Source organism: Pteropus medius, unplaced genomic scaffold (assembly GCF_902729225.1).
Source record: "Pteropus medius unplaced genomic scaffold, Ma_sr-lr_union100, whole genome shotgun sequence".
NCBI lineage: Eukaryota > Metazoa > Chordata > Mammalia > Chiroptera > Pteropodidae > Pteropus > Pteropus medius.
Window position 1 is genome coordinate 24013657 of NW_024344378.1, and position 26382 is coordinate 24040038.

Below are 26382 nucleotides of genomic sequence, written 5' to 3' on the forward strand. Positions count from 1 at the left end.
CCTCAGGATCATGAAGATATTCTCTCCTGTTGTCTTCCAGTAGCTTTATTGTTTTACCCAAGTCTACAATCTATATGAAATTGATGTTTGGGTACGTGTAGCTAGGAGTCAAGATACACTGTTGTCTGTATGAATACCCAGTTGACTCAGCACAATTTTGTTGGCAAGATCATGCTTCCTCACTGCTCTGCAGTATCGCTTTTGTCATAAATCATATGTAGGTCTGTTTTTAGACTCTGTTCTTTTCTTTTGGTCTATTTGTCTATCTTGAAACAAAAGCCATATCGTTTTATCTTAACAATTATTTTGTTTAAAGAGTGAGAGGTGATATATAGTAGGTCTAGCCCTTCCAACTTTGTTCTTCTTTAAGATTCTCTTGGCTATTCGTGGGCTTTTGCAATTATATGTACATTTGAAATCAGCTTGTTAATCTTTACTAAAAATGCTGAAACTTTCACTGGGACAGCACTGAATCTACATATCAGTTTAAGAAGAACTGACATGTTTGCATTAATAAGTCTTCCTAGCCATGAATTTGGCATAGCTGCTCATTTATTTAGGTTTTCTTTAATTCCTCTCATAAATAGTATATAATTTGATATGTAGACATCTTGCATTTTTAGATTTATTTTTAGGTATTTAATTTTTTGTTATTATAATTTTTATCACCTAAGAATATTTAGTTTCCAATTTACTATTGCTATTATAGGAATACACTTGAGTTTTACATATTGACCTTGTATTTATCCTTTTTGTTGCTCTTAATTTTTGCCTGTATTTCTGTGCTTCCACCTCGTATCATTTTTCCTTTGGCCCAAATAACTTCCTTAAGCAATTCTTTATATAAGTATGTTGGTGGTGATTTTTTTTCTTCATTTTTGTTTTCTAAACAATTTTTTTATTTTATCTTCATTTCGAAAGCCTATTTTGCTGGGTATAGCATTCTAGGTTAGCTTCTTTTAAGACATTTCACTTTATTCTGCTTTCTTTATTTCTGTTAAAAAGTTGTGTATGAGTCTTACTGTTGATCTTTTGAAAGAAATATGTCTTTTTAACCTATATATTTTGTAGATTTCCTCTTTGCGTTCTGCCACCAGGATTTGTCGAGGAGGGAATGTCAGATATGCAGCTTGACAAGCTGAGCTTGTACCAGTCTTCAAGATGTGAGGTTTCTCTCTTCCTCCCAGATGTCAAAAGCCATCCAGGACACTGTCCTGACTTTTCAGCAGAAGTGCCTACATGGACTGCTCCGTCCCCTTTAAGAGCAAGTTCTTCGGCTACCCATTGCATACACAAGTGGGAATAAGGTTGAAAGGCTGACCTATCTAACTCTTCCTACAGTGGTAATTCAATCAATAATTCACACAATTGTCCAAGGGCCCTACTGATAACAATAGCTTCTTTCTGTGTATTTAGAACACGCCCAAGAATCACTCCCACTTCTGTATTAAGACTCTTTTATGCAACTTTTATTTTTCCACCTTCAATACCATCCCATTTTTCTTTTGTATTTCAAGGACTCTCATAATGTTTTGTCCATCAATAGCACCCTTTCATATTTATCAATATCAAGATATGTGCATGGATGCATATGAGCTTGTGCATCCATTTAACTTTCTTGTAATTTTTTTGAAGATTTTAGAAAGAGGTGAAGAGTCAGGAGAGGCTAGAACTTGTTCTCTGTCTGCCACATTGATTCAATCTCTTGACTAAATCTCTAAGCACACATTGGACTCTTTAGTACCAAACAGACAGCTGCTACTATCATATGATCTAATTTGGAAATCTCTGCTTCTGAGGTTGATGTCATTTTAAGCTATTTGAATTGAAGACTTGGTTTCCGTGTTAAAATTGGCATCTGCATAAAACATAAATAAATTTCATTCTCTTTCCTCAAAATTCTTTCAGTTTTTAATATTAGATCTCAAATAGATTGAGAGTTCTGACTACAGAACTATAAATATATAACAGCAATAATACAAATATTTTTGCTGAACTATAACAAAAAGCAAAAAAGTAAATAGTCTAAAAAATTTTAAAGTGCTAAAATTCAAAAATAAGAAAAAGCAACTCAAAGATTCTGAAATGTAATTTCTCTACACTCAACCCTGAAATTACTTCATTTGACATATTCTTTTTCCAACACTAATAAGTTCAGGAATAATTTATTACTGATTTACCATTGATAATTGCAGTGTAAATTCCAAACTTTGAAATCTAAAATAGTCTCCGATGGATTGTACACTGGAAATTTTATATAAAGAAATGAAATCCTGAAATAATATAAACTCTAAATACCCATAAGAGTTAAATCTAAAGAGTTCAACAAAACAATATTTTATAAAATATTGAATGCACATCTAACATATCCTAGGCACTGTTCTAGGCATGGGATACATCGGTGAACAAAACAAAAACCCCTTTTTTGTGGAGCTCATATTCCAACAAATACATAGAATTTAAACAATCTAAACTTGTTCTTTTCCTACAGAAATTAACAAAGTAGATAAATGTTTTATGCTCAAACATAAATATAGACATCTCTTATAGCAGTTCACCACAAAATCATTTGAAAATATGTTTGAGAACATTTATAACACAAAGATACAGTTATCTACAGACTTCAAAACAGTAAAATATCAATATTTTGTCAGAGAATGTAAATAAGATCTGGGGTCTTAAAATTTATTTACCTAAAAGGAGGTATTAGCTAGATTTTAGGAGAGTGTACTAGACTTCAGATAACTCTTTAACAGGTCTTCATTTACATTGGCAAACCAAGCAACTGAAATAATCCCTATTTAAGAACTGTGTAGACTGAGGAAAACACTGGGCCTAGGAGGAGCCAAGATTTTGATGACACAGAGTTTTACTATCCAACATGGTAGCTACCAGTCACATGTAGTTATTTAACTTTGAATTAATATTAAAAATTTTAAATTCAGCTCTTCAGCCACCTTAGCCACACTTTGAGTGCACAGTAACCACACGTAGCCTGTGGCTGCTGTATTGAACGGAGCAGCTACAGAACATTTCTATTACTGCGAAAGGCGTGATGAACAGTGCTGCTCTAGAGACCCAGAAGAGGCCACTCCTGGGAAAACCCAAAACTTCCTAAAGAGGGCTACAAAAAGTGACAATGTATAATAGCAAAAAAATAAGTTTTCTTCTCCATCCCTTGGCTATTCCCTTCTTGTGTTCTATTTTCTCTTCACGTAGAAAAATCTGTCTCTCCTTTTCGACTCATTAGCTTCTCACATTTTCCCCTACTCCATTTCTCAACCCCCTTCTCTCGCTTTTTCTTGTAACAAATATGTAGTCCACATTTTTAAAAATTTTATTTTTTTTACTAGTTTCAAGTATACAGTATATTGGTTAGACATTTATATAGTTTACGAAAGACACCCCTACTCTTCCCTCTGGCTCTATATGCAGTCCACATTTAATGATTCCATGCATCCATGGAGGTTTAATTTTTTTTTTTTGTAATTCTCAATGATAAAATTTAAGGAATTGAATCCTTCTAATGTTTCCCACCAAAACACAATATTTAGATGAGACCTTTTTTTAAGGTATGAAACCTTCAGTATATTTTCCTCCTTGAGATAATCATCCTTGCTTAGAAAGCCGGATAATATATGCAATTCTAGTTCCAGCCTCTGGGGTTTCCCTCCATCAAAGGAAGGTCTCAGTTCTCTGGGTCGCGAAATCTGTGGACACCCAACTGCACTGGTCCTCCCGCTGAACTTCTTCTGCCATCCAGCGGAGAGAAGGGGCAAGAGCGCCAAGCCAGTTTGGCGGTTGCCAAGCGACGGAAGCAGTGTCTCCCCCGGCCTAAGGAGGGGGGCGCAGACTAAACGTTGCTGAAAGGGCTGTAACAACACCGCTTTCTATTGGCTGAAGAGCTCTCAGCTATCGTCATGAGCCAATGAGCAAATCACACGGATGACATCAGATGCTGTGCGACTCTTCCCACACCCACGCCCTCTAATCCTCTAGCGACGGGTCTGGCGACCTCGGAAACCCTTCTAAAACTCTTGGGGGTCTCGACTGCTCCATGTGCACTTATCCGCTAGTGCTACTGCAGGTGTTCTTCCTGATGGTCCCCAAGGACGTCCGTCCTCAGCCCTCTTCCTCCCCGGCAGAGGCAGTGCCCACCCCTTCGGACCTTGGCCCAGGGTCGCAGGGCGTGACCCCTCAGCCCTCGAAGGGGACTGAAACCCCCTGGGCTACACTTGGGAGCTCCACAGTGGGCCCTACTGTTCTGACCTCTTCGGCACCTGGGAATAGGACCGTAGACCTATTCCCAGGTGAGGGGAAATGTGGGGATGGAAACTGACTTAAAATTCTGTGAACAAAGTGAATTGCCACAAAGTAAGGAGTGGGGCTGTCAGAAGAGGGGAATTCGCTCTTGGAACAGTTGGGTGGGGGTAGGGGGTCCTTACCCCTTTCGCTCTGCTTTATGCTATATCTTCACAGTCTTACCGATCTGTGTCTGTGACTTGACTCCTGGTGCCTGTGATATAAATTGCTGCTGCGACAAGGACTGCTATCTTCTCCATCCGAGGACAGTGTTCTCCTTCTGCCTTCCAGGCAGCGTGAGGTGAGCAGTGTTAAGCAGGTTGAATCCTAAAGGGAATTGGGGCCCTAGAATAAGTAATATTTGAAAGAAGACAGAGTTAGCCTTCCTACTCTCCTCCCCCACTTCCACTCCTGTAAGTGGAATTATCTTGGTTTTTCCCAGTAGTGACGTTCCTCTTTGGATTCTCTAGAGCAGGGCTATCCAATAGAATAGGACCTTCATGTCGTCCCGCGGCTGCCCAAGGAGTCCTCTCTTTGGCATCTGACACCCCTGGGGGAACCCTTCTTTCCACCTAACCCTGTGTTCCTAAATGTATCTATTTTTCATTATGTTTCTTCACAGGTCTTCAAGTTGGGTGTGTGTGGACAACTCTCTTATCTTCAGGAGTAATTCCCCATTCCCTTCAAGAGTTCTCATGGATTCAAATGGAGTTAGGCAGTTTTGTGTCCATGTGAACAACTGTGAGTAGAAATATGTTGGCTGTTCTTATTGCCTAACGTTTATTGAAAATTGGCTTTGTCTCTGTCCTTTTTTTCCGTTTCTTTGTTTTTTTAATTTTTTTTTTTTTTTGGTCCTTTGAATTTCTATCATTCTCCCTCTTCTTTTGCCTGTCCACCTGCCCCCTCTTTTTCTTACTAGTGAACATTTGCAGTTTCTTATCCTCTATTGGCTATGGGTCAGAAAACCTATATAGAAATTTAATTTCAATCATACCTATTAGCCCAGATTATTACAGATAGACTCTATTCTCCCACTTGCTACAATCTCCATGAAGCGACTCACGGAATCCCCAGTACCTGATACACAGGAGGCATCAAATAATACTTGAATGTTTTTGAGAAGTTAGTCCGCACCAACCTTGTTTTTATTTTATGAGTCAGCACTATAGGAAAAACAGCATTACACTCAGATTTCAGCCTTGCCATTAACTTACCAGCTGCACAAAACTTGGGCAAATCCCTTAGCATTTCCAGTCTCATTTCTTCTGCTGCAAAATGAGAAATAATGCTAGCCCTGGATGTGAAAGTCCTCTGTAACTATAGAGGGCAATGATGATGAGAGGTGGTGGTTATTATTAAGGTTTGTAAATAGACTTAGACATATTAACTTCATATCTTTAGAAGTTAATATGTCTCTTTTTAATGTCTAAGAATCAAAATAATGTTCTCACACAGACTTAAATGTCCCTGAAAGTTAACCCATTCTGATTTCATCTGTTAGTTAGAAAAGAAGTAGCAAAACTATATTTGTTTCAGTAATCAACCAATTCCTGGTTTAAGGGGACTTATAATAAGTCTGTGCTGCCCCATCCTTTCCTAATCTCCCACTGCCTTCTAGTTCCAGCTTTATTATGCTCTAGAGCTATTGCAGTGGTGTCCAGCTGGTCCTCCCTGCTTTTGATCTCCCCTCCTGCCTCCCAGTCCACCCTGCCACTGCTTCTGGACCACTGGTTCTGAACTTTGTTTCCCGAACATCTGAGAGTCACTCCCTTGGAAACTATAGGATACTTCGGATTGTTATTGGTTTATATGAACATTGTGTCTCCCGAGGTAAATTACCAGCAACTAGAGAAGATGGACCAAATACTCTGTTTGCCCATGGTGCTTAATATTTGCTGATAGTGATCACGAGTAACAGACGTTCTCAGTCAAAGAGTGAGGAAAAGGAGACCAGGAATCAGGAAATCTGTGATCTACTCCTGGCTCTGCCAGATGGCGATGTGGCTTTTTGGAACTCATTTACCTCTCAGGATCCAAATATTCTAATGGGATTGGGCCAGGTGGTCTCTAGGCTTTCGTCCACATCTGAAATACCCTTAAGTTCTGTTAGGTGTGATGCATACTATGTATGATGGTAGAAATTTTTAGGCAAAACTTTTAGAGTTTTAGACAAAAACTCTACTTGTTATCCTTAGCTTATGTTCCTTATTTGCATTATTGCTGCTTACCAGCGGTATCCCTGCGCTAAAGTGAGAGACAAAATGTAAACTTTCTCTGATTCTTTTAAGCCATGAAAAAATTACCGGATAGATATTTACCATATCAGCTTATCTTCTTTCTTAGCTTAAGTTTAACTTTTCTTTCATTTATAAGGATACAAATAACTGCATTTTATATGAGGTAAGTATTTCTTCCATGTGGTTTTCAAGGTCTGAATTCTGAAGGAAATGTTAAATATCTCCTGGAAGCTTTAAAGTCTGAAGATTCAGATCAGAGGCAGAAGCTGGTCTGCAAACCAGCAGCATCAGCATTGCCTGTTCCAGAGCAATGCTTTTAAAACTCCGAAATGCTTGCATTTCACCTGGAGAATTTGTTAACATTCAAATTCTGACTTATTATGTCTGGGGAGTGGCTTAAGATTCTGAATTTCTGACAAGCTCCCAGGCGATGCTGGAGCTGCTTGTCTGTGCACCACACTTTGAGTAGCAAAGATATAGGAGATACAGAGTGAGTAAGGAGTCTGTAAGTCCCCAGAATTTACAGTTGTGTTTATTTCATACTCTGTCAGAAAGCTGAAAAGTCAAATAGTTAAGACTTTGTGATTACAGAAAATAAAGGTCAAGCTTTTGTAATGTAGAATCCTCATTAGCTTTCAGGTCTTGATACCTTTTTGAATCTGTTCAAATGACCATAAGTATATGCAGAATTAAAGGAATTCACATGAGGCATGTTTCTGCTATGTTTCTTTTTCAAGTTAGCAGAAGACTTGGGTGGTGAAGCAGCATATTGTCCATCACCAGCCACCCTCTGGTCAGTGGACAATGCCAGAGGTCTTTTCTTACATCTATCTCTTGGTTCTGAAGTGCCATAGGGAGAGGGCTGCAGGAGGTTGGGTAGCTTTACACATTGCTGTAATATAAATTATAGAATTGTTACAGAAAGTACTCCTGTAAAGTGTCTGAAATTTTGAATGTAGAAATTGTAAGGCGAAAAGAATAAAACATGACAAATCCATGTACTTGAGAGATGGAAACATTAGGACTGGTTAGCTGAACTTTAGGGAAAACAGGAAGATTTGGACGAGACAAATCAAATATTGTCTCCAACTTCACCATGTTCCTATGGAAACAGTACCATTTTGTTGTACTAGAGACTCGTTTGGTGTGAGGCAAACGTCAGCATCATTGAGCCTCCTATTTTCATCACAAATTGCTAATCACACACATTCATGGCATCAGAGACTTGGAACTGACTGGCATTCATTGGCCATATTCTTAGCTCTTAATCATAAAACAATAATTCATTTAACAGATTACATATAAATTAGAAGGTGATAAAAATCAGAATTGTTATCTCCGAAGATGGAATATTGGTTGAGAACCTTCTGGGAAAATGTTCTAATAAAAGTATATAAATTCGTAAAAATTCTTTTGAGTTTGTGTTTAAGATTAGTGCATTTGTATACATAACCTTAACGTGTATATATTACACCTCAAAAAAATATCTTTAGAAATTAGTTACTTGGTGTGCAAATATTAAAAAATGAATTTTTCTGTTATCTAAACCCCTTTTCTTTTTAAAAAACATTTTAGCAAAATTAAACTATTTCCAGGAGCTCCAAAAGGTCAACGCAACCAACTTCCAGGCCCTGGCTACAGAGTTTGGAGGCAGATCATTTACTTCAACATTCCAAACCCAGTCGCCATCACCTTTTTACAGGGTGAGCCTGGGGAAGGGGATGGGATTGTTCGCTTCGATTTTTCCCTCATAGCCGACAACTGACAGGGTATCTTTGAGGTACCCTGCTGCAATTAGGTAAACCTTTGTCAGCTCTTTTGGAGGGCAGTATGGTCTACATTAACAAGCTGTTGAGTCCATTTTTGTTTCTACTTTTTTATTATGGACTTCAGTTCAATCTCACTGAATAAATTTCTGCTCTACTTTATTCAGGCTGGGGACCCCATTTTGACTTACTTCCCCCAGTGGTCTGTAATAAGCTTGCTGAAGCAGCCTGCAGGAATTGGAGCCTGGGGACTCTGTGCTGAAAGCAATCCTGCAGGTGAGTCCAGAGCAAAAGTGCCAACTTTTTTGTTCAATTTAAAATAGACTTTCTCATTTACCACCTCCTTAATTCTTTGTGTTCTAAGGTTTCTTGGAGAGTAAAAGTACAACCTGTGCTCGTTTCTTCAAGAACCTGGCAGATAGTTGCACCTCAGATCCAGCCCTCAATGCTGCCTCTTACTATAATTTCACAGTCTTGAAAGTGGGTATCACTTCTCTCCCCATTGTCACCACTGTCGTTTTAAAGTCAACAAGCTTCCCACTGTTGGGTTGTGGGAAAAGTGCTGATTGGAATTCAGAATGCCTGAGAGCTACATAAAAGACTCTATCATCTGAAAAAGATGAAAGAATTAGGGCTATAGAGCCACAGTAAGAGATTCTCACCCTCCTGGCTAATCGGATTGCTTGGGAGGATGGAAGCGGTGACATCTCACTATTTCACCAAAACTACTTTTTTGCCATTCAGTAGAGGTCTAGCTCAGCGTAGGTGGGCATCACAGTTTATCCAACCTCCCCTCAGCTCTACTCCTGGCATTTTAGTATAAAGAAGAGTCAGGTAGAAGAAAGGAAGCAAATCATTCTAATATGTTGATTTTTTTTACCCCCCAAATCTAAGGCATATGCATAGCCATTTTCTTGTTTTTCTTTTATTCTAGATTCCAATAGGTATGACTGATCCACAGAATATGAAGGTATGATGCTATTTATTGGGAAAAAATAAAGAGAATATTTGGTCCCTTTGCATCTAAGGCAATTTTAGTTTAGATCATCATAGCAAAAGAAAATATGTGTATGCTATATCAAACAAAGCGTGAAGCTGAAACAATGTTTTCCATATGTTTAATGTTCTATATGATTAATAAATATATGAAATAAGAATTTGAAAGGTTTGATAAGTTTAGGAAACATTGGGTTAAACTTAAAGTTAAACACTATACTTAGGGTGGACTTCTTAGAATCTTTAATATGCTCGAGGGCCTTGTTAATCTTTAAGAGGCCGGTATCGAACATAGTATTTCTAAAACTTATTTGACCATGGCACCTTTATTTTGTATCTAATAGAATTAATGTTCTGAGAAATATGTTTTGAGAAGTGCTGATTTAGAATAACTTGAACTTAAGTTGTAGGCTGGCAATGGAAGGATAAAGACAGGCGATGGTTAAAAATGAAAAATGCTTATTTCAGCATGACATGTAGCTGGAAGAGAAAATGCTGCTTTCCATTTTAGTTGATTCGCTTCTTTCCCTTGATAGTTCCAGGTTCCTGTAACACTTGTCTCAGAAGCTCGTTCTCCTCTGTTGGCTGGAAACACGTGTCAGAATGTTGTTTCCCAGGTAGGGATGCTGACCTCAGGTTCTGGACCGATGTATGTTGATCAACATCACTGAGGTGCCTCATCTTTCATTAAATACCAGACCAACCCCACATGAATTTTTTGTGCGTTACCGGAAACTTAACATGTCAAGAATGGAGCCCATCCCCTTCCTCCCTGCTGTGTTTTGGCATCGTCCTCCAGTATTTCATGCGCATTAAGAACATTAAGATTATTTCTGACTCCTCTTTCTTTGTCCATATTCAGTCTATCATGGTTCTTACTGACCACATTTTCTTCTGTTGACAAAGCCAGTATCATCTGAAAATCTGAAATAGACTAATCAATTCTGCTCCTCTTCTCTCTCTTCTAATCAACCTACAGAACTAAGAATTATCTTAAAGCATAATTTTAAAGACTGTGCTCAGAAATCAAAGGTTACCTTCAATTGCTTATAACTTCCATCTCCAGTTACTATCTTTATTCCTCCTCAGACATGGGGAGAGCCAAGTAAACCAGGTTTCCATTCCATGCTCACCTCTGCGTGTGCTACTTGCCTTCCTCTGCACACAATCAAAACTTATTTTTCTTCTCTTTCAGTTTTTACCATAAACTCAGCTCTCCCATTAACTCTTTAAAAGAGCTCTGTCCAGTCTCTTTTTTCATGTATAGATATAATATGAAGTCAACTTTATCTTTTCATGGTATTTATCTGTGGCGTTTTTTAAGATTACTTATTTATTCTCTCTCCAGTTATTTTTTATTGAGATATAATTGCTATAGGATGTATTAGTTTTAGATGTATAGTACAATGATTTGAAATACAAATATGTTGTGAAATGATTACCACAGGAAGTTTAGTTCACATCCATCACCACACAGTAATATTTTTTTCTTGCAATGAGAGTTTTCAATATCTACTTTTAGCAACTTTCAAATATACAGTATTGTTAACCATAGTCACCATGTCGTACCCTCATTCAGTTATAATAAAACTCTTACAGACAGAAAATCATCTGTCTTAAACATAATTGGCCTGCTAAATAATTTTTATTAATTGATTCTACTTTTGTATTTCAGGTCATCTATGAGATAGAGACCAATGGGACTTTTGGAATCCAGAAAGTCTTTGTCAGTTTTGGACAAACCAACCTGACCGTCGAGCCAGGCACTTCCTTACAGCAGCAGTTCATCATTCGCTTCAGGGTTAGGGCACTTCTATGGGGGATTAAGAGGGGAAGACGTATTGGGTTAGAAATAGTTACTCTGCTTCTGTAACACATGTGAAATAGAATAAGAATTCGAAGGCCTAGTTCAGGCTGTCAGGTGAGGAAGGCCTCAACATTTAATATCTCATAATTTAGCCATAAGTAATAGGGATTCAGTAATGTTTATTCATTAACATTTTCTCTCATTCTCTATCTGGCCCCCAGCAAAGCAGGACTTCAATGTCAAGTCCAAACTCTTGTATTAAATAGTCATTTTGAGTTGTATATTCAGCCAGCATCGCACAGAAATGCTTTAACTAGCTTTTCTCATATTCCCGGGCATTCAGTCAGGTTTTTTTTTTTTTTTTTACTTTTACTCTTTATATTACTCTTTATATTTTATTTGTTCTTACACGCTATAATGAGCCTGAGTTTTTGCCTATGTGTATTTACGAACATGTAAAAAATATAATGTGATGATTTTCTTCATTTCCCATTTAATCTAACTTTCTAACCTTGATCACTACCTTTTGGCTTTCTTCTTCTTTCTTCTTTTTGAACCCAGCAGAGTCCAGTTTCTTCCCAACTCTGCCCTCAACTGATCATCCAAGTCTCATGATTCTCAGAGTTCATCTCTGGAACATCTATAGTTAATTAAAATATATTTCTGAATTACTTAAATTCCTTTCATTTTCATCCAGGCTGAACATAGCCCTAAATTGATAGTAATTTTTGAGAAACAGCATTGATAGATCCTTGGTTATAATCCTTGGCAGAAGTAGCATATTAACATAGTAGTAGTGAATTGATAGAGTGAATTTCAATATTCAGATCACTCAGGATATACTTTAGGGGGAAAAACAGGAAAAGTCATTGGAGCAGACATTTCTGCAAAACACTACACTGTGGAAGGAAGCCAACTGTTCAGTGCAGCCAACTTCTTGCATCGCATATGAAGCCAAGCAGTGGAAGGTGGGAGAGCATGCTTTTTTTTTCCATAAGTGACTTTTCTTCACTCTTTCTGCAGGCTTTTCAACAGAGCTCAGCTGCTTCTCTTCCGGGTCCTAGAAGTGGAAATCCTGGCTATATTGTTGGGAAGCCACTCTTGTCTCTAACTGATGACATAAGTCACACAGTATCCTTTTTGGCCTATTGTAGCCTAATGAGAAAACTACAGCTGCTGATCTTTTGGATTTTCCAATCTAAGGTCCCCCCATTTTTTAGGTATCCAGGACTTCCTTTACCAAACCATTAATACAATGTTCTCAAATGCGGATGCGACCAAAGGCTTTAAAACAATGTTAGATTGGCCGAAGTGAGGATCATGACTAACTTTTGTTTTAATAACTTTTGTATTTATATGCTGATGTGTGGTTAACCATATTCAGGAAAAAAAAAACTAATTATTTCTGTGTTTTTTTAATTACAAGAGGAAGAAAATCGTGACTTGAACGATAATATTGATTTAGTGTTAAGGAAACAATGAGAGCATAAATTTTCCAATCTGCCTACTTTTTTTTCTGTTATCTCCTTGACCATCGCTTTCCACCTCAGATGACCCTCTTGCAGAGCCGGGGGGATGGAACTTGCTCTGTTAAGCGACACAAAGTACAGTTTGGAGTAAATGCAATGTCTGGATGCAAGTTCAGGTAATTCTTTGCTTTCGCATCATTTCGCATCAGTTCAGAGAATGCTGGTAAGGAATAGTCTTATAATCTAAATAATATTAATATTGCTAAGAGTTTTCTGACAGTCTTCTGTATCTAAGGATTATTTCTTTTATAGTATTATTTCTAAAGTTTGGATTAATATACTAACATGGTTATATTATTATGTTAGCATTGGACTCCAGCCTCCATGGTTTTTAATTTCAGGCTGAAAAAGCTAGACTGCAGCCACCTGCAGCAGGAAATGTATGAGACTCTTCATGGGAGGCCCAGACCGGAGCGTGTTGGCATCTTTGGTAATGCTGACGCAGCCCAGAAGGGAGAGTGGACCAGGATCTTCAGCAAGAACTGCAGTGTTTCAGTAAGGAAAGAAATACATGTTCTGACCGAGACTTACTTTCCCCTTTTGTTTGTAAATTATGGATATTAAAATTAAGACCAGCCCTATTTCTCTAGTTGATGTGGTTGTTAGAAGAAGAATAATATAAGAAATCATGCCCATTTGATGTTATTATTTCAGGTTAGGTTTACACCTAACTTATTTTCCTTTCTTGGGAAAAAATTTGAAGGTAGAAAATCTAGAGATTGTTCTGTGATTCAAAATCAACCTTACTCATAGTAAGAAAAAAAAGTATATTTTATATATATTTCAGATATTCTCTTATATTCTGGAATGTTGTTCAGCCCGATTTTTTGAGATTGAAATTGTGCTCTTTCTGTTATAAAAATGTATATTCTTACACTTATATTTAATAAAAATACATTAACAGATTTAAAATTCAAACCATATAGAATGGTATGAAATGAAAAGTAAAAACCTCAACACCTTGCCCTGGAAGTAACTTCATGTAGCTGTTTCAGATTTTACTTTTTCTGGTGGCCTAAAAGATCAGTGCCTAGCAGGTGTATCTCTGGATTCCAGTCTAAGTAAAACAAGGAAATCTGCTGTGCTATTCTGTCTTCTTCCTCTTTTGCCTTCCCCCTACCTCCTCACTTCAGTCAGCTAATTATGTTTAATTTTATTTCTTTTTATTTAAAAATTTAAATTACTTTGTGAGTAATAGAAATACTTGTCTTGAAGTTCAAAAAGCACAAAATAAAAATCTCTCTCCCAGGCAGCTCTTCCCTTCCACAGAGGCAACCAAGGTTTGTCTCTTTCCTTCCATAGATAATACGTGCTCACACAAGTAAATACTCCTATATTCATTTTTTAATCCAAATGATATAAACACTGTTTTGCACCTTGTTTTTTTTCACTTGATCTTAGAGTTTGTTCCATGTTGGTACATAATAAGCCTTCCCATTCTTCACGTAGTATATTTGCCTAGTGTTCCATTATACGGATGAACCACACTTTATTTAACTAGTTGTATTGGTGGAAATTCAGGTTGTTTTCATTCTTTTGCTGTTATACACAATGCGGCATTTTATAGCCTTATTTGGGTACTATTTTATACATGTGAGAGTAAACCTATATGATAAAACCTAGAAGTAGAATTGTTAGATCAAAGTTATATGCATTAAAATATTAATAAATATTGCCAATTCATTCCCCATACAGGTTGTACCAATTTACAGTCCCACCATCCATCTATGAGACTATTTGTTATCTCATGCCTTTATCAGTACTATCTTATTGATAAAGGCATGAGATAATGCCTTTAACTCTTTAATCTTTCTTTTCTCATCTGATAAGTGAAAAATAGCATCCCAGTACATTTTATTTTTCTCTATGAGTCAGGTTGAGTATCTTGACATATAGTTGAACAATTCATATTTTCTTCACTGTGATCTGTTTATAACCCTTGCCCATTTTTATTGAATTACTGCTCTTATGATTTATAGGAAGTCTTTATATGTTTGAGAAATTAGTTTTCTGTGGTGTGATTTGCAGATATTTTTTCCTAGTTTGTCATTTGTCTTTTGACTATTTATGGTATTTTTTGCTATGTAGAAGGTGATTTTTATGTTGTGAAATTTATCAGGTTTTTTTACATTAGCGTTTTAGTTCCGATTTTGAAAGGCCTTTCACCTTAGAGATTATTTTTAAAGTGCCGTTTTTCTCCTTCTCAGCACCATTATGATTTTATTCTTTGTAAACTTTTCCTTTTAAGGAGATTTGGGGTGATAAGTAAACATATATACTTACCCATGATCCAGCCCTTAGGCAACCAAAGTCAAACTGAGTTCTTATAAACCTCAAAGCCACTGACAGAGTGTGGTTTTGGGTGATACATGGCTGAATATAGGAAGGGGCTGGTTAATGACAAGGATGTGGAGAAACTGCAACCCTCAGATGTTGTTGGTGGGACTGCAAAATGGTATAGCCACTTGGGAAACAATTTGAGAGTTCCTTAATAAATTAAACACAGTCTGTCTGCTCCTTTTCCTAGTTTATACATGTTATTGCCTACGTCTAAGCCTTACTATAAAAAAGTATGAAGCTAGAAAAATATTTGAGAATAGTTTGTATCTGCTAAGTTATAGTAACCTCCTGATTGATATCCTCACTTCTATCAATCCTTCCTGCATCTTGGAATTAATCCTGGAATCAGTTTGTTTGGTTGGACTTTATAATCTAACACCGAAATGTCTTCTTCCTGAACCTTTCACTGCTCCTGTGTTCAAGTTTTTTGCTTTAGTCAAGTGGTTTGCTCAAGACAAGCACCTCGAACGTGCCTGACACATAGGAGATACTCAGTAACTGTTATTCACTTTAATCAATGAATGTCCCTCCATGGCATCATCCTGTGCAGTTTAGTTGTATACCTTTTTATATGCCATCTCTCTACCTGAATTTTCCTTTAATCCCCATTTCTTCTAGTCACATATTACTCATTCCAGTTCAATGAAGCCATCCTCAATCAGAAATGGCTGTTTCTTCTGACATTCCACAGCACTGACTATGCACCGCTTCTTATTACTATTGTACATGGGCTCATGTTTTAGAATATTGGTTTTCCTAAGATCAAGGACAATAATATGGTCTATTGTGAACTTTTTTGTTCTCTCTAAGCCACATCGCCTTCTCTGTCACTAGATAATGTTTAAGAAATAGTAGCTACGTAATGCATGGCAGCCATCAGCAATTCAAGCAGTTGCTTCTTTATCTTTCTGCAGGCTATGCATTGTACTTCCTGTTGTGTCATACCAGTTTCCCTGGAGATTCAGGTATTGTGGGCGTATATAGGCCTCCAGTCCAATCCACAAGCTCATGTGTCGAGAGCCCGATTCCTATACCAGTGCCAGTCTATACAGGTAAGTCATGGCTCATAAAGGCCACTGACCCTTGCAAACCTGTCTGTCAGCCATATGATTACCAGATCATTTGTAACTTCTGAGAGTCAGTTTATGCTGCCAGCTAATATTTGGCTATACAACTTTCAAGTCAATCCTCCCTGCCTGGTTACTGAAATTAGCATGTTGTCATGGTGAATACAATTTATATCCTTTTTTCCCCATTTTATTTATTTATTTATTTTTAATTTCCTGAATCCAGAATATAGTACAAGTTAAATTCGTTTAAATTATCATACCAGTGTGTATTCAATGTGATAGTCACGCACTTATCCAAGTCTCTGAGCCTTGTGATTGCTGTTAAAGTTACTTCTGTGACTAGCTTGTAGTCATCAATTCTTGGTTGATTACGCTTCATTAAAATAAGTAATTTTAGTGTGTTGTAAACATTTTTTAAATGCCAGACACTAAGGAGTCACAATTTGCAATATGAAAAACACTTTTAGAGAATATATCTCTGACTACATTTCAAAGCTAATTGTATTGTTTTCTTTAATAAATGCCTTTTATTCATTATGACTGGAAGTTGTCAGTGTTACCTCAATCAAATAGCATGTGCTAGAAAAACTGCCAGTCTAGCTAGCTGCCAGTTTGTTTTTGTGGTTCTTAATCTTACGGACCCCCATTGAGAATCTGTTAAAAGCTATTCCTTTACTAGAAAAATGCACAGACACACATTCTTTATATAGTTTCAAGGGATTTATTGATTTCTTGAAGCCAGGCTAAGAACCTCTGCCACAATCATGATTAAATAGGCAACAGAAGGCTATACCATCTAGGTTTGTATAAGTACACTCTACGATGTTTGCACAACAATGAAATAGCTTAACCCATTCCCCTTCTGCCCCAGAATACTCACCAGCAGCACTCGTGGCTGCAGCATTTACCCCAAGGTTACTTGCCGACTACAGTCCTAACCTTACCGTTAAAATTTGCCATGAAATGTACTTTTATTATTATTTTCACATTGCTCTAGTATATCAGTAGTCTTTGGAAACAAATGACATCATTCTATTTATATTATAAGTTTTATAGCATTTATAGTTTTTAGTAGTGGTATTTCCATTTACAAAGTATAGTAATTCTCAATTGCTATAAAGAAAAAAATGTCAAATCCAAGAAAATGTAGCATTCTTATGTGTGATGTTAAATTAATGCTGGCAGTAAGCCGCACTTTTTTTTCTAAATGGGAAAAGGGCTAATGACACATTTCTCAGATTGCGTCCCCATTATAAAGAGTCATATGACTATGTTATATATAAATAATTCATTAATTATTTTTCAGAGATTATTATTTTCAATTTAATTTTATTTAAATCAATAATTCTCCTAAAATCAGTGGTAATACCAGATATAAGCTGACTTCTCCTTAAAAATAATGTACTTATTTGAGGAAAAATTACATTTATATGGGCCCTTACAATGTACTTTATGGTTAAATAAATTCTAACCATCATAAAAGAAATCACCATATCTGATTGTGTTAGATTAAAAGAGACTCATGAATATAACAAAGAGATGCAGTTCACGTTTTTGCATTGGGATTCTGATTTGGACAAACAATTGTAAAACGCATTTTGCAATAGTTGGGAAAACTTGAATATGGACTATACTTTGGCTAGAAAGATATATTACTAACATGACAAGGTAGAAGTTAATTAATTAATTAATTTTTATGCTGACATTGGTTAATGAAATCTGGTAAGTTTCAGCTGAACATTTTAACAGTAAGGCATATATATATTTACATTGTGTGTTCACGTCCCATAGTTAGGTTAATTTTTTTTTAAAAGCAAATTACAAAACACTGAAATAGTGTTGGCTACATAGCATTTGGTAATTCATATATGGATGTTTTGTGGTTAGATAAAGACATAGATGTTAATAGTGGTATTCTTAGTGATGGAAATATAGTGTTTCTTATTTTCACTTATCTATATTCTTTAACAAATTTATTTTACTGCTTTTATAGTAAAATTCCTTAAAGTCACTAGGAAAACATCCAAAAACAATTGGATGTTATTTTAAAGATGAATTGATTCAGTTTTATTTACACTAGCATGAAAAAAACATGAAATACTTAGGAACAAGTACTTAAGACCACTTCACTATAAAACATTACTGAGAGAAATTATAGGGGACCTAAATAAATGGAGATATACCATGTTCTTGAAGTAGAAGATTCAGCATTAAAGTATCTGTCCCCAAATGGATCTATAGATTCAATGCAAATCCACAAAAAAATCCTAGCGGGCATTTTTGTAGAAATTGACAAGCTGAGTCTAAAATTTACATGAAAATGCAAAGGAATTAGAACAACCAAAACAATTTTGAAAAAGAACAACAAAGTTGGAAGACTTCCTCTACTGATTTCAAGATTTACTCTAAACCTTAGACAGTATGGTACTTGTGTAAGGACAAATAGACCAAATAGTCAGAATAAAGAGTCCAAAAAATAGATCCACAAGTCAAATCAATTCAATGGGAAAAGGACTTTTTTAAAAAAACAGTAGGTGCTCGAACAGCCAGATAAAACTGGAAGTAATGGATAAACATACTGAGGCGGGGGAGGGGAGATCAACTAACTCCATACACAAAAAAGTACTTACGCCTGGATCATAGACCTATACATAGACCTTAAATCCAGGGTCATAAAGCTTCTAAAAGAAACATAGGAAAATATCTTTGCAGATTTTAAGTAGGCAAAGATTTCTTGGATGGGTAACAAAAATCATTAAATCTCTGCTCATCAAAAGACATCATCATGAAAATGAAAAGGCAGGCTACAGTTTGAGAAAAAATATTTCTCAATGCATTATTGACAAAATTTATGTCCAGAATATAAAAAGAATGCCTAAAAATAAATTCAAAGACCAAAAACAAAACAAAACGGGCAAAGATTTGAACAAATTTTTTACCAAAAGGGACAAATGGCCAATAAACATGAAAAGGTACTCAATATCATTAGTCCTTAGGGATATACAAAATTAAAACTACAAGATAGCACTCAGAATATTCAATAGAGAATTTACTAGAATAGCTAAAATCAAAAAGATTGATAACATGGAATGTTGCAAGAATATAGAACAATTGGAATTCTCATCATGGCTAATAGGAATGAAAAATGGTATAACCTCTTGGTCTTTATAAATTCACCTTCCCCATGACCCAGCAATTTTGACTCCCACATATTTACCCAAAAGAAATGAAAACATATGTCCAAGACAAGATTTGTATCAGAATGTTCACAGCAGCCTTTTTCGTGATAACACAAAATTGGAAAATCCCAATTACCCATCATCAAAAGAATGAGCAAATTGTGGTATATTCACATAATGGAATACTACTCAGCAATAAAACAATGAATTACTGGTATGCAAAACAACATGGATGTATCACAAAAACATTCATCTTGAGTGAAAGAAGCCAATCACTTGAAGAAAACACTGTAAGATTCCACTTGTATGCAGCAGAAGAATTGGCAAAACTAATCTTTAGTGACAAAAGTCAGAAAGTAGTTGCTTCTTAGAAAGGGGCAGGGAATAAACTGAAAAGAGGCAAAAAAGAACTTTCTGAGAAGATGGACATATTCCAGTTCTTGTTTGGGGTGTTGGCTACATAGCATATACAACTGGCAAAACTCACTGAACTGAACATTTATGTGTACTTTTCTTCACATATAAAATAGTACCTCAATAAAAAAGTTAAAATGAAATAAAAAGACATTTAAGAAAAATGGGGAGAAATATTTGTAATACATGTACCTGACAAAATTCTTGTAGTAGAATAAAAAATTCTAACAGCTTATTAATGAGTTATACACCTGAGTCTGAAATATGTAGCTACAAAAGATAAAGAGATGGCAGCCACAGTTTTTTCTCTGATAATGATCGTTTTCATTTGTAATGATTTGACATGCAGATTAGCATATACTAGTTTAAAAACTGAGATTATGTAAATGTAAAGTAGTAATTACAGAGTATACTTCTTATTACCAAAGCCAAACAAAACCAATCTAAACTTTTCATGTTGTTACAAAGTAAATCTTATTTTGAGACAATGGATTTTGCTGCATGTAAACTGAAGCCAAAATATATATATATTTATTTTTAGTAGTGGTATATATATATATATATCTCCTAAACCTCACAAAATGTTAAAATAGTGTTGTTGGTGGTGATTTCTGAAGTAAACATCATAAAATAGTTTAAAGTAGAAGTAAATTAAATCAACCATGTATAACAACTGGATCCCTAGTAAAACAAATGAGCTGACTTGGCTATATGCCTTTTGTTGACTCGATAAAAGAGATGAGATGACTGGACTTTGAGGGAGGTTGTTGGGGTTGTTTTTTTTTGTTTTTTTTTTTTCAGTGTTCTTGCTGCACATGCTAAACAGTGAATTCTCTCATTTTGTTTATACATAACTTTTAAAATGCAAATGGAAAAAAATTTAGACTTTAGAATTCAAATATAACACACTGAACTGAACTCCGAAAGCTTGTTCTTTATGTGGTACTAAAGCAGATTCTAAAATGGGTCAATAACAATCATTATTATCCAGTGACCTGGCAAGTGCATTCAAAGTTCTTTTTAATTTAGTTGGTGTTATCTACTAGACTGCATTTGTTCTAAGCCTACACACAATTTTAGAGGCAATATTTTTAATATATGAAGAATAAGCATGTCATCTGACATGTTAGTTAATAAATACATAAGTCTATGAATGACGTACAACCTTTAGGGATCCTAATGACATTGTAGTGTGAAGGATAAGGGGTCAAAGTGATCTATAATTGCCGGCTCTTAAATAGCTATGGCATACTTTCTACCTCGTGACCTATTATCTCTTGTTACTTTATATTAGTTCCCTGTTTCCAAAAATACCTCTATTCATTTGTCAAAAATGAAATCTTTATCAAGTGCTTACTTTGCCATGTACCATGCCTAGTGCTAGGCATAGCATGGTAAATGAGATAGACTTTGTCCCTGTTCTTATGGAAGGTGTGGGGCAATACTGAAGTGAAGCTTTGAACACTGTTACAGAAATTCACCAGGAGACGCTGATAACCTGGGCTCAGGTACGGAGCTGTGATAGCTGCAGGAAGTAGATTGTTGAGAAAATTTAAGGGTGTCACATGTAGGACTTGGATTGGAGGTTGGATATGGAGGTTGAGAGAAAATGAGTAAAGGACGATGGGTACGTTTTTAGTTCTGGAATTTCGTTCAGTTCTTTTATATCTCATGTGATACCCTATTGACTAACAAATATAATTTTGCTTTTCACAGTGACCCTTATATTTTTTTATCCCCAGTTCCCCTCACCACCCTCCTTCTTTTTTTAAATTTGGCATGTATTCCTAAGGTTTTCTTCCCTTGTTTTGTTTGTTTTAGAAGGCTATCTTCAAGCAACTTGAATCCAATTTGCCTATAGAGTGCCTAGAAACATTTCTGAGACGGTCTTTAACCATTGACTTAAGGGCGAAGAAATATGAAAGCCCAACTCCCTTGCACTGGGTTGGGATGACACAAGTTGTTGGGACTGTGAAGACTACTTTATATTTCAGAGTTCCCCTGAAGATTAGGCTAATGCTAGATAACGATATGATTTGTCAAATGAATTAATAATTGTAAATTTTAATTTATCAAAATAACAGACATATATTTTTAAAGGCAAAAAACTGCCAGAAAAGAGGATCTAATAACAAAAAGTAAAGTCTCATATCTCCCTCACCATCCTGCTTTCCAGAAATTACCTGTTAAACTCTTTTAATCTTTCTTCTGGCATTTATCTTGATTTCTAAGCAATGTTTTATTCTGTTATCTCTTGACTCAGGAGTTTAAAGATAATCTGTTGTCTTCCTCTTTTGGTCTCCTCCTGACCCTCTCACTACTCTTCCAATGTAGTTATATCAAAATGTTTTATTAAATCAATATTCAGTGTTTCACTATTATGATTATGTAAGTATGTTGATCCAAGGAGTTAAATCTTTGTGAAACTTTTTATTCTTCCTGAAATTAATAATTGCCTCCTATTTCATTTTTTTACTTTTCTTTGAGCTAATGGCTAAGACTTTTCACACTCTGTAAAATTTCTCAATGCAGCTGAACTTGTCATATAGTGTTATCACTTCTACCTTTCCTATGTGTTTTCTGCAGAGTCCTCCATAACCCAATGTAATATGGACTGTTTACTGCCTAGCAGTCGTAATGGGACTTAACAATTGTCGTCTTGGGAATTCTTCTTCTCACTTGTGTTAAATTTACTGTTTCCTGGACACTACTATTTCCTTTTTCTTGGTTTACTCTCTTGTTTTGGTGGAGCTCATATTCTAATTACCCCTTTGAGAAAAGGCATTTTTTTCTTTAGTTCACACATCTAAAGATAACTTCATTCAGCCATCACCACCACCCCTACCACCATCATCGTCATCATCCATAGTTGATCATTTGGCTAGGTATAAAATTTTAGATGAAAAATGATTTTCACTCATAATTTTGAAAGCATTCTTCCATTGTCCTCTAGTTTCCAATACTGGTGTTCAGACACCATTTTAAGATCTTTTTACTCTTAGTAATCCGACGCTTCCACAATATTGCGCCTTGGGTAGGTTTTTTTCTTCATCTATCATACCAAATAATTCATGGGATTTTTGACTCTGAACACTCAGTGCTGATAATTTTAAATTATTATTAATGACATGTTTAATAATTTCTTTCCCACTATTTTCTCTGATCTCTCTTTTTGGAACTCCTGTTAATCTGTTCCAGGGTTACTAGACTGATTCTCTAATTTTATTTCCTTTTATCTCATATTATTTCTTTAGCTTTTTGTTCTTTCTAGAAGAGTTCCTCGCATTTGTCTTTCACCTTTTTACTGATTTTTTTTTTTATTTTGGCTATCACATTTTTAATATATAAGAGTTCTTTCTTATTCTTTTTCTTTTCTTAACATCCTTATATATCTTCTAAGGTATTAACAACTTTTTATCTTCATCTTTCCTTGTCTCCATTTCCTCTGAGTTTATTTATTCTTCCCATTTGGTACAGTTTTTCTAATGTGTGAGCTTATTCCACATGCCCAGCAATTTCTAGGTGTCTATCCAAAATAAGAGTAAGCTTTTAAGATCAAAAGCTTTGTGATCATGAGTGAGATTTACTGACTTGCAGCCTTTACTATAGGGCAGTTAGATACAGTTGATTTTGGGATTGTGGAACTGCCAGATGTATCTTTGTGTCTTTTTGCTGAAACTGAATTTTCTTCAGAAAAGACCCTTCTAACTGAAGGGTATGGGTAAAAGACCATCTGTCAGTATCTTGGTGCTAGATGGGGAAAGGGAGTTCATTATACTTGGTAATTGCCCTATTTTTTGTTCTATACCTCACTCCACCCTTTTCTATACCCAGCATCTCTAAATACAAAAATTCTCTGGTTTGAATTGTACAATCTCTTCTTGAGGTGGAGAAGGGGTTGTTGCTTGATTGCTGGAATCAGGATTCCCTTGGCAGCTTCAGCCTAAGCTGGCTGTCCTTGCAACGTATGTAGCTTTTACAGTGCCTCAGAAGTTACATTAGTTCTTAAGCCAAGTCCCTCACAGGCTTCACTGTTTACAAAACAGAATCCAAAGAGTTAGTATGACATGTAAGATTATCATAGCAGTGGCCCCACACCCATTTTTAAAAAGTTCCTAGAAGGATTATTTTGGGGAAAATTGTGTTCCCAGTGTCTGGTTGGTATTCGCTATTGCTAAAAACCACAGCAAATAATCAGAGTGAAGGTAGGTAAATGGAGAAAATATTCATTTCTGGTTTAAGAAGATAGTTATTTACTGTCAAATTATAATCAGAAGTTTGCTTGTTGAGCACATTAGAACAAAGGGAATTCATTTTAGATAAACATGATTCCAGTCACCAGACTGCAACCATATCTACCAAAAGCTATGTCCATTAGATCAGATATTTGAGTCAGCTTGACAGGGTTTCTCCTCCTGGGATCATCTGTTGTATTTGACTTGAATTGATGGGTGGTTGGGAGAATCCTTTCTAACTGAAAATATGTAAATCTGATTTTTTTTTTTTTTAAACTACATTACTGAGTTCTTTGCATTTTCTATGAAGTTTCAAATTTCTTTCTACTTCAAATTTCTACTACTTCCACTAGTACATGTGTACTGTTTCAGAGACTGGAGCCTTCTGGGACCTGATAAGGTAGAGCTGCTAAGCATGGAATAGCAGCAGTTCTGCCTTCTGGCCTCTCTGATATAAGGCAGCTCCCTAGTCGGGGGAAGCCAGTCAGTCTTCAGGTAGGTATAATTGTCCATAGTTCGGGTGTCATGGACTGTTGCTAAGAAATTCATTTCCTGTGTCTCATAGAAAGAGAACTACATAGGACCAATATGAGAAAATGGTATGTCTTGCTTAGAGCAATTTGGTTTTGGTCTTTCATTGGGGAAAGTGAGGGCTATTTGCTGACTTGTCATGGACTTTTTTTCCTGCAGGATTCCCAACAAGTAACAGAAGTATCTTTGACAACTATTGTGACCTTCGTGGACATTACCCAGAAGCCAGAGCCTCCACGGGGCCAACCTCGAATGGACTGGAAATTGCCATTCGACTTCTTCTTTCCTTTCAAAGTGGCATTCAGCAAAGGAGTAGACTCTCAAAAAGGCTCAGTTTCCCCCATCCTTATCCTGTGTATCTTACTACTTGGACTTCTTGGCCTAGAGTCTAAGTGAAAAAGGATAAGAATCAGATTTCAGTGTTCCCTATGGGAAGTCTTACAGCAGCCTACTTATGTTGGCTAATGACTGTAAAGCATTTAGGATAATAGAGAACCTAACTGAAGGAATCTGTACATGAGAGAAGGGATTTCAGAACAGCAATAAAAGTATCTTATCCTCGCTCTCTGCTTAGTAACCTGCGGAACACTAAGAACACATTAGGTTCTATACTTCTCAAGCAGGCAAGAACACAAAGAGCCCTTCCTCCAGCCCTTCGGGTTGTGTTATGCCTGCTAAAGGTTTGCAAAATCTTCATCTATCTGCCCACAGGCACACTTTGGCCCAACATCAAAGGGAACATGTTTCTACTGTCCCCCAGGTGAACTTGGGAATAGCTACCCTCTGGACTTACTAATTTCAGAGTGCTTTTATTACCCTAAAAAGAAACCCCATGATTCTGCAGACAGATCTGGGGGTATGCTGACATGGTAAGAACCCTTACCCTCTCCCTGCCTGTGTTGGGTACCCCAAGATCATCTCATCTGCAGCAGCCACGTGGGGAAGTGCAGTATTCCAGCAAGTAAGTTTGTCCTGCTCAGCACCAACTGTGGGGAGGAACAAACTTTTCTACCCTCAGAGTTCTTTTGGCTGGTCTGATAGTCAAGTAGACATGGGATGGATTGGCAGGAGAGCATATCAAATGTAACGCATACATATATATGGGAACCCTGCATACATGGAAGAGTCAGAGACAGAATGAGTATATAAGACACTCTTAGCTAGGGATGAAATAAGACATCTTGGGGTCTTCAAAGGGTCATGGCAGGAGGATAAGAACAGATGTTTAGTAAATAGTTTTTCCTGCCTTATAGATGTCAAAAGAGGTTATCTCTGATAATCTCTTGTTATGGGAAAGGTCCCTAATTCAAGTTCTAGGAGGGGCAGAAGTTTCTCTTGAGCCCTCATATAGGCTTTAACATATAGGCTTTAATTTATAGGAACAAATAGAATTTGTTCCTATAAATTACTGTGTGTGTATTAAACAACAGACAAAACAAAATATCAAAAATATTTCTAAAGGTAAAAAATATGACAAAGAAAAACCACATAATAAATGGGTTCATCTTATAATTAATAAAAATGTTTAATAACAGGAAAAAAAAGAAACTTCAAACTGATGAGCAGTCACTTCCCATTGTCCCTTCCTCACTAGGTTGTAGCGGCCATCAAAGTACTTTCTGTCTCTATAGATTAGCCTACTTTGAACATGTCATGTAAATGGAATCATACAACATGTATGTAGCCTTTTGTGTACGGCTTCTTTCACTTAATGTTTTCAAGGTTCATCTGGTTCATCCATGTTGTATCATGTACCAGTACTTCATTCCTTTTTATGGCTGAATAATATTTCATTGTATGAATATAACATTTTATTTATCCATTCATAAGTTGATTGACATTTGAATTGCTCCTATTCTTTTGGCAATTATGAATAATGCTGCTATGAACATTTGTGTACAAGTTTTGTGCTAGGAGCGGGATTGCTGGGCAATATGGTAACTCTATGTTTAACTTATTAAAGGACTACCGAAGTA

The 26382-nt window shown here is 36.3% G+C and overlaps 1 protein-coding gene across 2 annotated transcripts; it reads left to right on the top strand.

The window, feature by feature from the left end:
* Positions 1-3947: 3947 nt before the first annotated feature.
* On the top strand, positions 3948-26382 carry TCTN3 (tectonic family member 3). Of its 2 annotated transcripts, none has more exons than XM_039871666.1 (14): positions 3948-4310; positions 4480-4603; positions 4925-5043; positions 8115-8242; positions 8473-8581; positions 8670-8785; positions 9240-9275; positions 9838-9918; positions 10977-11102; positions 12132-12239; positions 12659-12753; positions 12979-13132; positions 15892-16029; positions 24566-26382. In XM_039871666.1, exons 1-14 carry the CDS (start codon positions 4058-4060, stop codon positions 24800-24802), a joined length of 1824 nt encoding a protein of 607 aa, XP_039727600.1. In that variant the 5' UTR covers positions 3948-4057; the 3' UTR covers positions 24803-26382. The 2 variants fall into 2 exon arrangements, with proteins under 2 accessions (XP_039727600.1, XP_039727601.1); XM_039871667.1 differs by having other exon boundaries at positions 4232-4374.

Bases quoted from the DNA above. Each gene is read 5' to 3' on its own strand.
- TCTN3 (XM_039871666.1), top strand. From the start codon at position 4,058: ATGTGCACTTATCCGCTAGTGCTACTGCAGGTGTTCTTCCTGATGGTC. The intron at 8,786-9,239 runs GTGGGTATCACT...CTTTTATTCTAG, and splicing joins ATAATTTCACAGTCTTGAAA to ATTCCAATAGGTATGACTGA. The intron at 16,030-24,565 runs GTAAGTCATGGC...TTTTTCCTGCAG, and splicing joins ACCAGTGCCAGTCTATACAG to GATTCCCAACAAGTAACAGA.